The sequence below is a fragment of the Salmo trutta genome, chromosome 15 (assembly GCF_901001165.1).
Source record: "Salmo trutta chromosome 15, fSalTru1.1, whole genome shotgun sequence".
Lineage (NCBI taxonomy): Eukaryota > Metazoa > Chordata > Actinopteri > Salmoniformes > Salmonidae > Salmo > Salmo trutta.
This window is the reverse complement of record NC_042971.1, coordinates 56,572,498-56,586,966: the sequence shown is the minus strand read 5'-3', so window position 1 is coordinate 56,586,966 and position 14,469 is coordinate 56,572,498. Positions and strand designations below refer to the sequence as shown.

At 49.0% G+C, this 14,469-nt stretch overlaps 1 protein-coding gene across 2 annotated transcripts in view; it reads right to left on the bottom strand.

The window, feature by feature from the left end:
* The window catches only part of LOC115149417 (SH2 domain-containing protein 3C), a 111,547-nt gene extending 103,644 nt beyond the window's left edge, over nt 1-7,903 (bottom strand). For both annotated transcript variants that reach the window (XM_029692252.1, XM_029692253.1), the window contains exon 1: nt 7,774-7,903. In XM_029692252.1, coding sequence (XP_029548112.1) covers nt 7,774-7,795 — 22 coding nt within the window. In that variant the 5' untranslated portion in view covers nt 7,796-7,903. The remainder of the gene's footprint in view (nt 1-7,773) is intronic.
* Nucleotides 7,904-14,469: the final 6,566 nt, after the last annotated feature.

Below are 14,469 nucleotides of genomic sequence, written 5' to 3'. Positions count from 1 at the left end.
CTATGCTCGCTTCGAGGCAAATAACACTGAAACATGCATGAGAGCACCAGCTGTATCGGAAGACTGTGTGATGACGCACTCCGCAGCCAATGTGAGTAAGACCTTTAAAACTTCATAGGGATAGGGGGAAGCATTGGGAAGTTTGGATGAAAAGCGTGCCCAGAGTAAACTGCCTGTTACTCAGGCCCAGAAGCTAGGATATGCATATAATTGGTAGATATGGATAGAAAACACTCCAAAGTTTCGAAAACTGTTACAATAATGTCTGTGAGTATAACATGACTCATATGGCAGGCAAAAACCTGAGAAAAATCCAACCAGAAAGTGGGAATTCTAAAGTTTGTAGTTTTTTAAGTGAATGTCTATCCAGTATCCAGTGTCTGTGGGGTCAGATTGCACTTCCTAAGGCTTCCAGTAGATGTCAACAGTCTTTAGAAGTTGTTTCAGGCTTCTATTGTGAAAGGGAAGAGAATAAGACCACTCAGAGTAAGTGGCTCAGCTGAAAGCCATGAGTGTTTATCGCGTGTGGCCGTGAGTGCGCCGTTCGTTCTCTTTCCTTTCTAATGAAAACGGTATTGTCCGGTTGAAATATTATTGAATATTTATGATAAAAAGAACCTAAGGATTGATTATAAACATCGTTTGACATGTTTCTACGAACTTTAATGGAACTTTTTTGACTTTTCGTCTGGATGTTGTGAGCGCTCTTTGTGCCTTTGGATTACTGAACTAAACGCCCGAACAAAACAGAGGTATTTGGACATAAAGAGGGACTTTATTGAACAAAACGAACATTTATTGTGTAACATGGAGTCCTGGGAGGGCCACCAGATGAAGATTATCAAAGGTAAGTGATTCACTTAATCGCTATTTCTGACTTTTGTGAGTCCTCTCCTTGGCTGGAAAATGTCTGTATGGTTTTTTGTGGCTAGGCGCTGTCCTAACATAATCGCATGGTGTGCTTTCGCCGTAAAGCCTTTTTGAAATCGGACACTGTGGTTGGATTAACAAGAAGTGTATCTTTAAAATGGTGTATAATACTTGTATGTTTGAGGAATTTTAATTATGAGATTTCTGTTGTTTGAATTTAGCGCCCTGCAATTTCACTGGCTGTTGTCGAGGTGGGACGCTAGCGTCCCACTAATCCCAGAGAGGTTAAACAGGTCAACATTCACAAGGAAGCAGGGCCATACGAATTACCAGGATGTGTACTGCGAGCTTGCGCTGACTAATTAGCAAGTGTCTTCACTGACATTTTCAACCTCTCCCTGTCCGAGTCAATAATACCAACATGTTTTAAGCAGACCACCATAGTGCCTGTGCCCAAGAACACAAAGGGAACCAGCCTAAATGACTACCGACCGACGTCTGTAGCAATGAAGTGCTTTGAAAGTCTGATCATGGCTCACATCAACACCATCATCCCAGAAACCCTAGATCCACTCCAATTTGCATACCACCCCAACTGATCCACAGATGATGCAGTCTCTATTGCACTCCACACTGCCCTTTCCCACCTGGACAGAAGGAACACCTATGTGAGAATGATATTTATTGACTACAGCTCAGCGTTCAACACCATAGTGCCCTCAAAGCTCATCACTAAGCTAAGGACCCTGTGACTAAACATCTCCCTCTGCAACTGGTTCCTGGACTTCCTGACGGGCCGCTCCCAGGTGGTAAGGGTATGTAACAACACATCCGCCATGCTGATCCTCAACACAGAGGCCCCTCAGGGGTGCGTGCTCAGCCCCCTCCTGTACTCCCTGTTCACTCATTACTGCACGGCCAGGCACGACTCCAACACCATCATTAAATTTGCCGATGACACAACAGCGGTAGGCCTGATCACCGACAACAACAAGACAGCCTATAGGGAGGAGGTCAGAGACCTGGCCATGTGGTGCCAGGACAACAACCTCTCCCTCAACATGATCAAGACAAAGGAGATGATTGTGGACTACAGGAAAAAGAGGACCAAGCACGCCCCCATTCTCATCAACGGGCTGCAGTGGAGCAGGTTGAGAGCTTCAAGTTCCTTTGTGTCCACATCACCAACAAACTAACATAGTCCAAGCACACCAAGACAGTCGTAAAGCGGGCATGACAAAACCTATTCCCCTCAGGAGACTGAAAAGATTTGGCATGGGTCCTCAGATCCTCAAAAGGTTCTACAGCTGCACCATTGAGAGCATCCTGACTAATTGCATCACTGCCTGATACGGCAACTGCTCGACCTCCAACCGCAAGGCACTACAGAGGGTAGTGCGAACGGCCCAGTGCATCACTGGGGCCAAGCTTCCTGCCATCCAGGACCTCTATACCACGCCGTGTCAGAGGAAGGCCCTGAAAATTGTCAAAGACTCCAGCCACCCTAGTCATAGACTGTTCTCTCTGCTAGCACACGGCAAGCGGTACAGGAGCGCCAAGTCTAGGTCCAAGAGGCTTCTAAACAGCTTCTACCCCCAAGCCATAAGACTCCTGAACATCTAGTCAAATGGCTACCCAGACTATTCACATTGCCCCCCCCCCCCCCCACCTCCCCTCTCCCTACTACTGCCACTCTGTTGTCATCTATGCATAGTCACTTTAATTAACTCTACCTACATGTACATACTACCTCAACTAACCGGTGCATCCGCACATTGACTCTGTACCGGCACCCCCCTGTATATATTGTTATTTTTTACTGCTCCTCTTTAATTACTTGTTACTTTTATCTCTTATTCTTATCCGTATTTTTTGAAACTGCACTGTCGGTTAGGGGCTCGTAAGTAAGCATTTCACTGTAAGGTCTACACCTGTTGTATTCGGTGCATGTGACTAACAAAATTTGATTTGATTATTGATTTGAAGAACCTTTGGCAGCGATTACAGCCTCGCGTCTTCATGGGTATGACGCTACAAGCTTGGCACACCTGTATTCGGGAGTTTCTCTCATTCTTCTCTGAAGATCCTCTCAAGCTCTTTCAGATTGAATGGGGAGCATCGCTGCACAGCTATTTTCGCGTCTCTCCAGAGATGTTCGATCGGGTTCAAGTCTGGGCTCTGGCTGGGCCACTCAAGGACATTCAGAGACTTGTCCTGAAGCCACTCCTGCGTTGTCTTGGCTGTGTGCTCAAGGTTGTTGTCCTGTTGTAAGGTGAAACTTCACCCCAGTCTGAGGTCCTGAGCGCTCTGGAGCAGGTTTTCATCAAGGATCTTGCTGTACTTTGCTCTGTTCATCATTCCCTCGATCCTGACTAGTCTCCCAGTCCCTGCCGTTGAAAAACATCCCCACAGCATGATGCTGCCACCACCATGCTTCACTGTAGGGATGGTGCCAGGTTTCCTCCAGACGTGACACTTGGCATTCAGGCCAAAGAGTTCAATCTTGGTTTCATCAGACCAGAGAATCTTGTTTCTTATGGTCTGAGAATCCTTTAAGTGTCTTTTGGCAAACTCCAAGCGGGCTGTCATGTGCCTTTTGCTGAGGAGTGGTTCCATCTGATTACTTTACCATAAAGGCCTGATTCCTGGAGTGCTGCAGAGATGGTTGTCCTTCTGGAATGTTGTCCCATCGCCACATAGGAACTCTGGAGCTCTGTCAGAGTGACCATCGGGTTCTTGGTCACCTCCCTGACCAAGGACCTTCTCCCCCGATTGCTCGGTTTGGCCTGGGCGGTCAGCTCTAAGAAGAGTCTTGGTGGTTCCAAACTTCTTCCATTTAATATTGATGGAGGCCATTGTGTTCTTGGGGACCTTCAATGCTGCAGATATGTTTTGGTACCCTTCCCCAGATCTGTGCCTCGACACAATCCTGTCTCGGAGCTCTACTGATAATTCCTTCGAACTCATGGCTTGGTTTTTGCTCTGACATGCGCTGTGAACTGTGGGACCTTATATAGAGAGGTGTGTGTGTGCCTCTCCAAATCATGTCCAATCAATTGAATTTACCACAGGTGGACTCCAATCAAGTTATAGAAACATCTCAAGGATGATCAATGGAAACAGGGTGCACCTGAGCTCAATTTTTTGTCTTATAGCAAAAGGTCTGAATACTTATGTAAATAAGGTATTTCTGTTTTTTGGTTTTTATGAATTTGCAAACTTTTCTTAAAACCTTTTTTCGCTTTGTCATTATGGGGTATTGTGTGTAGATTGATGAGGAAAATATGAATGTTGTAACGATTGTCGTCGTGAGACGAGGAAGCGGACCAAAACGCAGCTGGGAGCGAATACATGTTTATTTAACACACTAGAATTAAACATGTACACAAAATCAAGGAAAAACTGCCAATACGTTACGTGCTCAAATAACGAGACAACAACCCACAAACATCGTGGGGGAAAAGGAACTTAAATGTGATTCCCAATCAGACTTCACAAGCGACAGCTGTCTGATTGGGAAATCACCCCCGAGCCCAACATAGAAATAAAACACAAAGAAAGTCTATAACCAAAACATAGAAAATAAAGCATAGAAATGCCACACCCTGACCAAAATAGCAGAGTTCACCTGGTCAGGGCGTGACAGTACCCCCCCTCCAACGGTGCGTACTCCCGGCGCACCAAACTAAAGTCTATTAGGGGGGGGACCCGGGTGGGCGCCTCACCCTCGGTGGAGGCTCTGGCCCCGGGCGTGTTTCTCCCCCTGCCTCCACCCTAGCCCTACCCCTCTGGCCCGGACTGGACCACTGTGGAACGGCATGCTCAGGCTCCGGAGCGGAGCCGTCGACCGGAACAGGATTGGGCACCGGTGGACCAGACACGGGCCGTGCCGGACTGTGGACACGCACCGTGGGCTTGGTGCGGGGAACAGGGACGGGCCGGACAGGACTGTGGACACGCACCGTGGGCTTGGTGCGGGGAACAGGGACGGGCCGGACAGGACTGTGGACACGCACCGTGGGCTTGGTGCGGGGAACAGGGACGGGCCGGACAGGACTGTGGACACGCACCGTGGGCTTGGTGCGGGGAACAGGGACGGGCCGGACAGGACTGTGGACACGCACCGTGGGCTTGGTGCGGGGAACAGGGACGGGCCGGACAGGACTGGGGACACGCACCACTAACCTGGTGCGGGGAGCAGGGACGGGCCGGGCCGGACTGGGGACACGCACCACTAACCTGGTGCGGGGAGCAGGGACGGGCCGGACAGGACTGGGGACACGCACCACTAACCTGGTGCGGGGAGCAGGGACGGGCCGGACAGGACTGGGGACACGCACCACTAACCTGGTGCGGGGAGCAGGGACGGGCCGGACAGGACTGGGGACACGCACCACTAACCTGGTGCGGGGAGCAGGGACGGGCCAGACAGGACTGTGAACACGTACTGGTGACCTGAAGCGTGGAGCCGGTTTAGCCACTCGTCCTGGCTGGATGCCCATCCTAGCACGGCATGTGCTGGGCATGTCCACCGGACGCACTGGGCTGTGCGGGCGCACTGGCGACACAGCGCGCAACTCTGCATACCATGGCTTGGTGCGGGGAGCAGGGACGGGCCGGACAGGACTGGGGACACGCACCGTGGGCTTGGTGCGGGGAACAGGAACGGGCCAGACAGGACTGTGAACACGCACTGGTGACCTGAAGCGTGGAGCCGGTTTAGCCACTCGTCCTGGCTGGATGCCCATCCTAGCACGGCATGTGCTGGGCATGTCCACCGGACGCACCGGGCTGTGCGGGCGCACTGGCGACACAGCGCGCAACTCAGCATACCATGGCTCCTCCTCCAGATCTTCCCTCTGCAGGTCCTCAATCAAACGCCTCATCTCCTTCTCTTCCTCCGCCGTCATCCCCCACGAGAGCAGTGGTCTGGGCTCTTCCTCTGCCCTTCCGGACCACCCCATTAGCCCCCCCCCAAAATTTTCTTGGGGCTGTTTTCCGGGCCTCCTCGACCGCCGCCTGCGACTCCGTCTACCGGCTGGCTGTTCCTCCTCGACCTGGGAGTCCGTCCGCCAGGGTCCTTTCCCCGACATGATCTCCTCCCAGGTCCAGAACTCCTTTCCCTCGCGAGCCCATCTCTCGCGCTCCTTTTCCTCCCGCTGCTTGGTCCTGGTTCGGTGGGTTGTTCTGTAACGATTGTCGTCGGGAGACGAGGAAGCGGACCAAAACGCAGCTGGGAGCGAATACATGTTTATTTAACACACTAGAATTAAACATGTACACAAAATCAAGGAAAAACTGCCAATACGTTACGTGCTCAAATAACGAGACAACAACCCACAAACATCGTGGGGGAAAAGGAACTTAAATGTGATTCCCAATCAGACTTCACAAGCGACAGCTGTCTGATTGGGAAATCACCCCCGAGCCCAACATAGAAATAAAACACAAAGAAAGGCTATAACCAAAACATAGAAAATAAAGCATAGAAATGCCACACCCTGACCAAAATAGCAGAGTTCACCTGGTCAGGGCGTGACAAATGTAATCAATTTTAGAATAAGGCTGTAATGTAACAAAATGTGGAAAAGGGGAAGGGGTCTGAATACTTTCTGAATGCATTGTATGTACCCTAGTTATTATTGTGTTTCATTTTCAATACATTTGCTAAAATTTCTAAAAACATGTTTTCTATTTGTCATTATGGGGTATTGTTTGTGGATGGGTGAGAAAAAAAACATATGTAATCCATGTTGAGTTCAGGCTGTAACACAACAACATGTGGAATAAATCAAGGGGTTTGAATAGTCTCTGAAGGCGCTGTATGCTCTTCTTATTGAGCAAAAAAAGGGAGGCTTTGCCTGCTTTTGGATACTTGTGATCTCAGAAAGGTAGGCTACTAACTTTTACAGTAATAACCGTTATTCTCTGAACTTTCTCTAGACTCTTGTGTTTCTGTCCAGACCATTAACCCGAGAAGACTCTGATAGTTACAGAACCAGCAGAGCTAAATATAAAACAGACTCTGATATAGACAGGGCAGCCAGTGCTGTGAACAGGAGGATGAGAAATAAACTACTGGGTTGGTCTATACTTTGTCCTTAGAGGCACTGGCCACACAGTAAAGGAGAATTATGTACCATGACTTTTGCAACTGTGATATCTTACCTACTATCTCTCCTCTGTGACGTAAAGAGCATTCAAAAAGGGCCTGATAACTGATGAAACTGAAGTGTTTCCTGTGTGTGCTGCTGCTGCAGTTGGTGTGTGTGTGTGTGTGTGTGTGTGTGTGTGGTATTTTCATACTTCCCCCTCCTCTTCCCCTCAGTGAAGTACAGAAATACACCTCATCAGAAATGTTCTCCATTAAACCTGGCTGAGGTATATGTCAGGACTTAGGACCAGAAATAGCCTATCATATATAAGCTATACATTATAATGCAGTATATGATGTCCATGGTGTTGAGTCGTTGTCCCTGCTACGTGGTCTATAGTCGCCATGACGCATGTTATTGTAATCGTGTAGCTATAGCACCTCCTTGTAGCAGGCTAGATCAGGAGAAGTGCATTTTTTAGCATGTCCCTATTCATTTATTTATCAGCGAGAAAGCCTTATCTAGGTCAGTCTAAAAAGATAGATGAAGACATAGACACTGTAGATATGTTGTCTATCGCTATATTTGCATGAGACTAGTGAGACGAATGACAGGTGGCTCGTCAAACAGAGCTGCTGTCCTGTCACCAACGTGACATAATCATAATAGAGGTAACTTTAGTTTGCGATTAACGTGAATCGTCACTTTCCACACACACACACACACACACACACACACACACACACACACACACACACACACACACACACACTAAAGTGGTACTACACACACATCATAGGCTACTCACTCAGTTTCCGTTTTCCGCTCATGTTGTGGATGTGGGGTGGTGGGATGATGTCCAACTTCTGGGGGGAAGAAAGGGGGAGATAGCTACTGACTGGCTGGGGGGGAAGAGCGCTACTGACTGGCTGGGGGGGAAGAGCGCTACTGACTGGCTGGGGGGGAAGAGAGCTACTGACTGGCTGGGGGGGAAGAGAGCTACTGACTGGCTGGGGGGGAGAGAGCTACTGACTGGAGATCTGGAGCTTTAACCAACCACTCCTCTAGCCGACACAGTTCAGTTCCGCTCCACGGGGCAGATGTGGAGATGCATGCATTAGAAGCTAGCTGTGTAAACAGACCTCTGTGCTTCCTGTGTTGGGCAGTGGGGAGGAGGAGGTGATAGAGAGGTGAGAGAGGACCTTGAAACAGTATTAAGGCTATACAGAAGAAGACTGCTAGTGCTGCCTGTATGATATGTTGCATTTCGTATGGTATGTATTAATTTGTGGATGTCCATCACCCAATTCGTATAATACACGATATATACAAAAGTATGTATATTCAAATTAGTGGATTTGGCTATTTCACCTACACCCGTTGCTGACAGGTAGTCATAGAGCTCGGAGGACCTGAGGACCATGCCTTAGGACTACTTGGCCTGATGGCTCCTGGCTGTCCCCAGTCCACTTAGTCGTGCTGCTGCTCCAGTTTCAACTGTTCTGCCTGCAGCTATGGAGCCCTGACCTGTTCACCGGACGTGCTACCTGTCCCAGACCTGCTGTTTTCAACTCTCTAGAGCTTGCAACCATTGGACTCTAGAGCAGTGGAAACACGTTTTCTGGAGTGATGAATCACACTTTACCATCTGGCAGTCCAACAGACGAATCTGGGTTTGGCAGATGCCAGGAGAACGCTACCTGCCCCAATATATGGTGCCAACTGTAAGGTTTGGTGGATGATGAATAATGGTCTGGGGCTGTTTTTCATGGTTCTGACTAGGCCCCTTAGTTCCAGTGAAGGGAGATCTTAATGCAACGGCATACAATTACATTTCTAGACAATTCTGTGCTTCCAGATTTGTTGCAATAGCTTGGTGAAGGCCCTTTTCTATTTCAGAATGACAATGCACCCGTGCACAAAGCGAGGTCCAATCAGAAATGGTTTGTCGAGATCGGTGTGGAAGAACTTTACTGGCCTGCACAGAGCCATGACCTCAACCCCATCGAACACCTCTGGAATGAATTGGAACACCTACTGCGAGCCAGGCCTAATCACCCAACATCAGTGCCCGACCTCACTAATGCTCTTGTGGCTGAATGGAAGCAAGTTCCTGCAGCAAGGTTCCAACATCTAGTGGAAAGCCTTCCCAAAAGAGTGGAGGCTGTTATAGCAACAAAGGGGGGACCAACTCCATATTAATGCCCATGATTTAGGAATGAGATGTTCGACGAGCAGGTGTCCACATATGTTTCGAATTACAATTCGTATTATGTTAAGAATTTGCTAAATGTATTATATGTTACGAATTCTAGCTTGGTGGCTAGGTGGCAAACACTGGGCTAGGCTAGGGGTTAGGCTTAAGGATAGGCTCACGTTTAGGAGTTAGGTTAAAGGGTTAAGGTTAGGGTTAGGGGAAGGGTTAACTAAAAGTGTTTAGGGTTAGGGGAAGGGTTAACTAACATGGTTTAGGGTTAGGGGAAGGGTTAACTAACATGGTTTAGGGTTAGGGGAAGGGTTAACTAACATGGTTTAGGGTTAGGGGAAGGGTTAACTAACATGGTTTAGGGTTAGGGGAAGGGTTAACTAACATGGTTTAGGGTTAAGGGAAGGGTTAACTAACATGGTTTAGGGTTAGGGGAAGGGTTAACTAACATGGTTTAGGGTTAGGGGAAGGGTTAACTAACATGGTTTAGGGTTAGGGGAAGGGTTAACTAACATGGTTTAGGGTTAGGGGAAGGGTTAACTAACATGGTTTAGGGTTAGGGGAAGGGTTAACTAACATGGTTTAGGGTTAGGGGAAGGGTTAACTAACATGGTTTAGGGTTAGGGGAAGGGTTAACTAACATGGTTTAGGGTTAGGGGAAGGGTTAACTAACATGGTTTAGGGTTAGGGGAAGGGTTAACTAACATGGTTTAGGGTTAGGGGAAGGGTTAACTAACATGGTTTAGGGTTAGGGGAAGGGTTAACTAACATGGTTTAGGGTTAGGGGAAGGGTTAACTAACATGGTCTAGGGTTAAGGGAAGGGTTAACTAACATGGTTTAGGGTTAGGGGAAGGGTTAACTAACATGGTTTAGGGTTAGGGGAAGGGTTAACTAACATGGGTTAGGGTTAGGGGAAGGGTTAACTAACATGGTTTAGGGTTAGGGGAAGGGTTAACTAACATGGTTTAGGGTTAGGGGAAGGGTTAACTAACATGGTTTAGGGTTAGGGGAAGGGTTAACTAACATGGTTTAGGGTTAGGGGAAGGGTTAACTAACATGTTAAGTCGTTTTAAAGTAGTTAAAAAGTAGTAAGTAGTTGAAACGTTTCTAAAGTTGCATCCTTTGGGTTGCTAGACGTTCGCTTTATACGCCCACTCATCCACTACAACTAACCACCCTACTTTCGGTTTTGCCTTAAGTATCCATCTGTCTTATGTAACCATACCAAACCTAACATATCATAGTAATTTGAGGGTCCCGTATTTACATTTACTATGTTACATCTAGTCTATGAAACCAAGCTGGGATGATAAACACCTGTAGTGATTTACATTTACTATGTTACGTCTAGTCTACGAGACCAGGCTGGCATGTGAGACCTTTGCCGATAGACTGATAGTTAATAATGAGTTATCTATTAATGAAGCTAAAAGCCCCAGCTGCCTATCAGATCTCTGGTCTGATTACTCTGAGCTCTTGTTGTTATTTCATCCTGGGAGTTTGGGACCACTAGTGAATTGTAGAGGCACCGTTTGTACACATACAAGACAGCCACAGTATACTGTATCTGGTCCTAGGATATAGGATATAATACGGATATAATATGAACATTGTGTCCAATGGTATGTGGGACATTCCTGTACATGGCGTCTATTACATTATAAATTATTAGCATGCACATTTACCAAAACAAATGCAGTGAGGTGTTTGTTTAGGGCGTTTTGTATTCCCCCCTATGGAAATATGAAGAAACTATGCCAAATAAAGAGAAACATGTTGTGAAAGTTTTTAAGAGCTGAAATGACACTAAGATTTCATATCTCACTTCCTGTTGGGTTTGACTGAGGGTGGGACTGTGACTTCCTCTGTGGTGGCTGCCTTGTGGTGTTATCAAAGACTGAGGTGTGAAGAGCAAAGTAGCTGACCCAGATATACTACTGTAGATAGATACACATAGAAGAAACAGTAGCCTATCTTCTGTACCAACATTGTTCTGAAAATGACTGCAGGTATACCAAGCAAACATGTAGTTGAACAAATTCATCAATTTAATCATCCACCAAATATTATATACTGTAAGCACTTTGTGACATCTGCTGATATAAAAAGGGCTTTAGAAATACATTTGATTGATTGATTGATTGATTGATTGAGTCAGGACGTTACTTAGTTTCTGATTTAGTTTCCTGCGTGTGCCTTCAGAATGTATTCATCCCTCTTGACTTTTTCCACATTTTGTGTTACAGCTTGAATTCAAAATGTATTAAAACAAATAATAATCTCTCCCATCTACAGCAAATATATCCTAATGACAAATTGAAAACATATTTTTAGAAATGTTTGCATGTTTACTGAAAATTAAATACAGAAATGTCTTATTGACATAAGTATTCACACCCCTGAGTCAATAATTTGTAGAAGCACCTTTTGGCAGCGATTACAGCTGGGAGATTTTCTGGGTAAGACTCCAAGAGCTTTCCACACCTGGATTGTTCAACATTTGCCTGTAAAATTGGTTGCTGATCATTGCTAGACAACCATTTTCAGGTTTTGCCATAGATTTTCAAGTAGATTTAAGTCAAAACAGTAACTCGGCCACTCAGGAACATTTACTATCTTCTTGGTAAGCAACTTCAGTGTATATTTAAAATAAAATAAAATCTAATTGTATTTGTCACATGAGCCAAATACAACAGGTGTAGACTTTACAGTGAAATGCTTACTTACAAGCCCTTAACCAACAATGCAGTTTTAAGAAAAAAAGGAAAAAAAGAAATAAAAGTAACAAATAATTAAAGAGCAGCAGTAAAATAACAATAGTGAGGCTATATACAGGGGGTACCGGTACAGAGTCAATGTGTGGGGGTACCGGTTAGTCGAGGTAATCGAGGTAATATGTACGTGTAGGTAGAGTTATTAAAGTGACTATGCATAGATAATAACAGAGAGAGTAGCAGCAGCGTAAAAGAGGGCAATGCAAATCTGGGTAGCCATTTGATTAGATGTAGAAGCTGTTTAGAAGCCTCTTGGACCTAGACTTGGCGCTCCGGTGCAGCTTGCCGTGCGGCAGCAGAGAGAACAGTCTATGACTAGGGTGGCTGGAGTCTTTGACAATTTTTAGGGCCTTCCTCTGACACCGCCTGGTGTAGAGATTCTGGATGGCAGGAAGCTTGACCCCAGTGATGTACTGGGGCTTAAGCACTACCCTCTGCTGTGCCTTGTTGTCATATCAGGCAGTGATATTTGGCCTTGTGTTTTAGGTTATTGTTCTGCTGAACGGTGAATTCAAGGGCTGATTTCTAGGTAAAGGCAAGGGCTGATTTCAAGGTTTTACTGCTAACCTACTGTCACATCCTGACCAGCAGAGGGAGCAATTGGATTAGTTTTGGTCAGGATGTGGCAGGGGTTTTGTGTGTGTGAATGGTTGTGTTGGTGATTGGGACTCCCAATTGAAGGCAGGTGTGTTGAGTTGCCTTTGATTGGGAGTCCTATATAGGAGTGTGTGTTTTTCTTTGGGGTTGTGGTTAATTGTTTCTTGTTTAGTGTGGTTGCACCTGACAGGACTGTTGGCTGTCAGTTTTCTCAGTTTGTTTTTGTTATAGTGTTCTTTCTATTAAATTCAAGATGACGAGCACTAACTCTGCTGCGTTTTGGTCCTTTCCTGAAGACAGCTGTGACAGAATTACCCACCAAACCAGGACCAAGCAGCAGAGGAACGAGGAGGAAGCATGGACGTGGGCAGAGCTAAGGAGGAGCGTTTCCAGGGCGATGGAAGAGTTTAGTAAACTCGAGAGGCAGCCCCAATAATTTTTTTGGGGGGGGCACAAGGGCAGTTTTGCGGGGCAAGAATGGAGCCCCAGGCCAGCTCCCCGCACTAGCATGGAGGTGCGTGTCTCCAGGCTGGCACGTCCAGTACCAGCCCCACGCATCAGGCGTCTAGTGTGTCAGCCCAGCCTTGCCAGTCAGGAGTCGCCAGAGCTGCCTGCCAGTCAGGAGTCGCCAGAGCTGCCTGCCAGTCAGGAGTCGCCAGAGCTGCCTGCCAGTCAGGAGTCGCCAGAGCTGCCTGCCAGTCAGGAGTCGCCAGAGCTGCCTGCCAGTCAGGAGTCGCCAGAGCTGCCTGCCAGTCAGGAGTCGCCAGAGCTGCCTGCCAGTCAGGAGTCGCCAGAGCTGCCTGCCAGTCAGGAGTCGCCAGAGCTGCCTGCCAGTCAGGAGTCGCCAGAGTGGCCCGACTGCCCGGAGATGCCAGAGTGGCCCGACTGCCCGGAGATGCCAGAGTGGCCCGACTGCCCGGAGATGCCAGAGTGGCCCGACTGCCCGGAGATGCCAGAGTGGCCCGACTGCCCGGAGATGCCAGAGTGGCCCGACTGCCCGGAGATGCCAGAGTGGCCCGACTGCCAGGAAATGCCAGAGTGGCCCGACTGCCCGGAGATGCCAGAGTGGCCCGACTGCCCGGATCAGCCAGAGTGGCCCGACTGCCCGGATCAGCCAGAGTGGCCCGACTGCCCGGATCAGCCAGAGTGGCCCGACTGCCCGGGTCTGCCAGAGTGGCCCGACTGCCCGGGTCTGCCAGAGTGGCCCGACTGCCCGGGTCTGCCAGAGTGGCCCGACTGCCCGGGTCTGCCAGAGTGGCCCGACTGCCCGGGTCTGCCAGAGTGGCCCGACTGCCCGGGTCTGCCAGAGTGGCCCGACTGCCCGGGTCTGCCAGAGTGGCCCGACTGCCCGGGTCTGCCAGAGTGGCCCGACTGCCCGGGTCTGCCAGAGTGGCCCGACTGCCCGGGTCTGCCAGAGTGGCCCGACTGCCCGGGTCTGCCAGAGTTGCCCGACTGCCCGGGTCTGCCAGAGTGTCCCGACTGCCCTCCGGGTCTGCCAGAGTGGCCCGCCTGCCCTCCGGGTCTACCAGAGTGGCCAGCCTGCCCTCATGGTCTACCAGAGTGGCCCGCCTGTCCTCCGGGTCTACCAAAGTGGCCCGCCTGTCCTCCGGGTCTACCAGAGTGGCCCGCCTGTCCTCCGGGTCTACCAGAGTGGCCCGCCTGTCCTCCGGGTCTACCAGAGTGGCCCGCCTGTCCTCCGGGTCTACCAGAGTGGCCCGCCTGTCCTCCGGATCTACCAGAGTTGGCCGCCTGTCCTCCGGCCCAGCCCGAGTGGCCCGCCTGTCCTCCGGCCCAGCCCGAGTGGCCCGCCTGTCCTCCGGCCCAGCCCGAGTGGCCCGCCTGTCCTCCGGCCCATCCCGAGTGGCCCGCCTGTCCTCCGGCCCAGCCCGAGTGCCCGCCTGTCCTCCGGCCCAGCCCGAGTGGCCC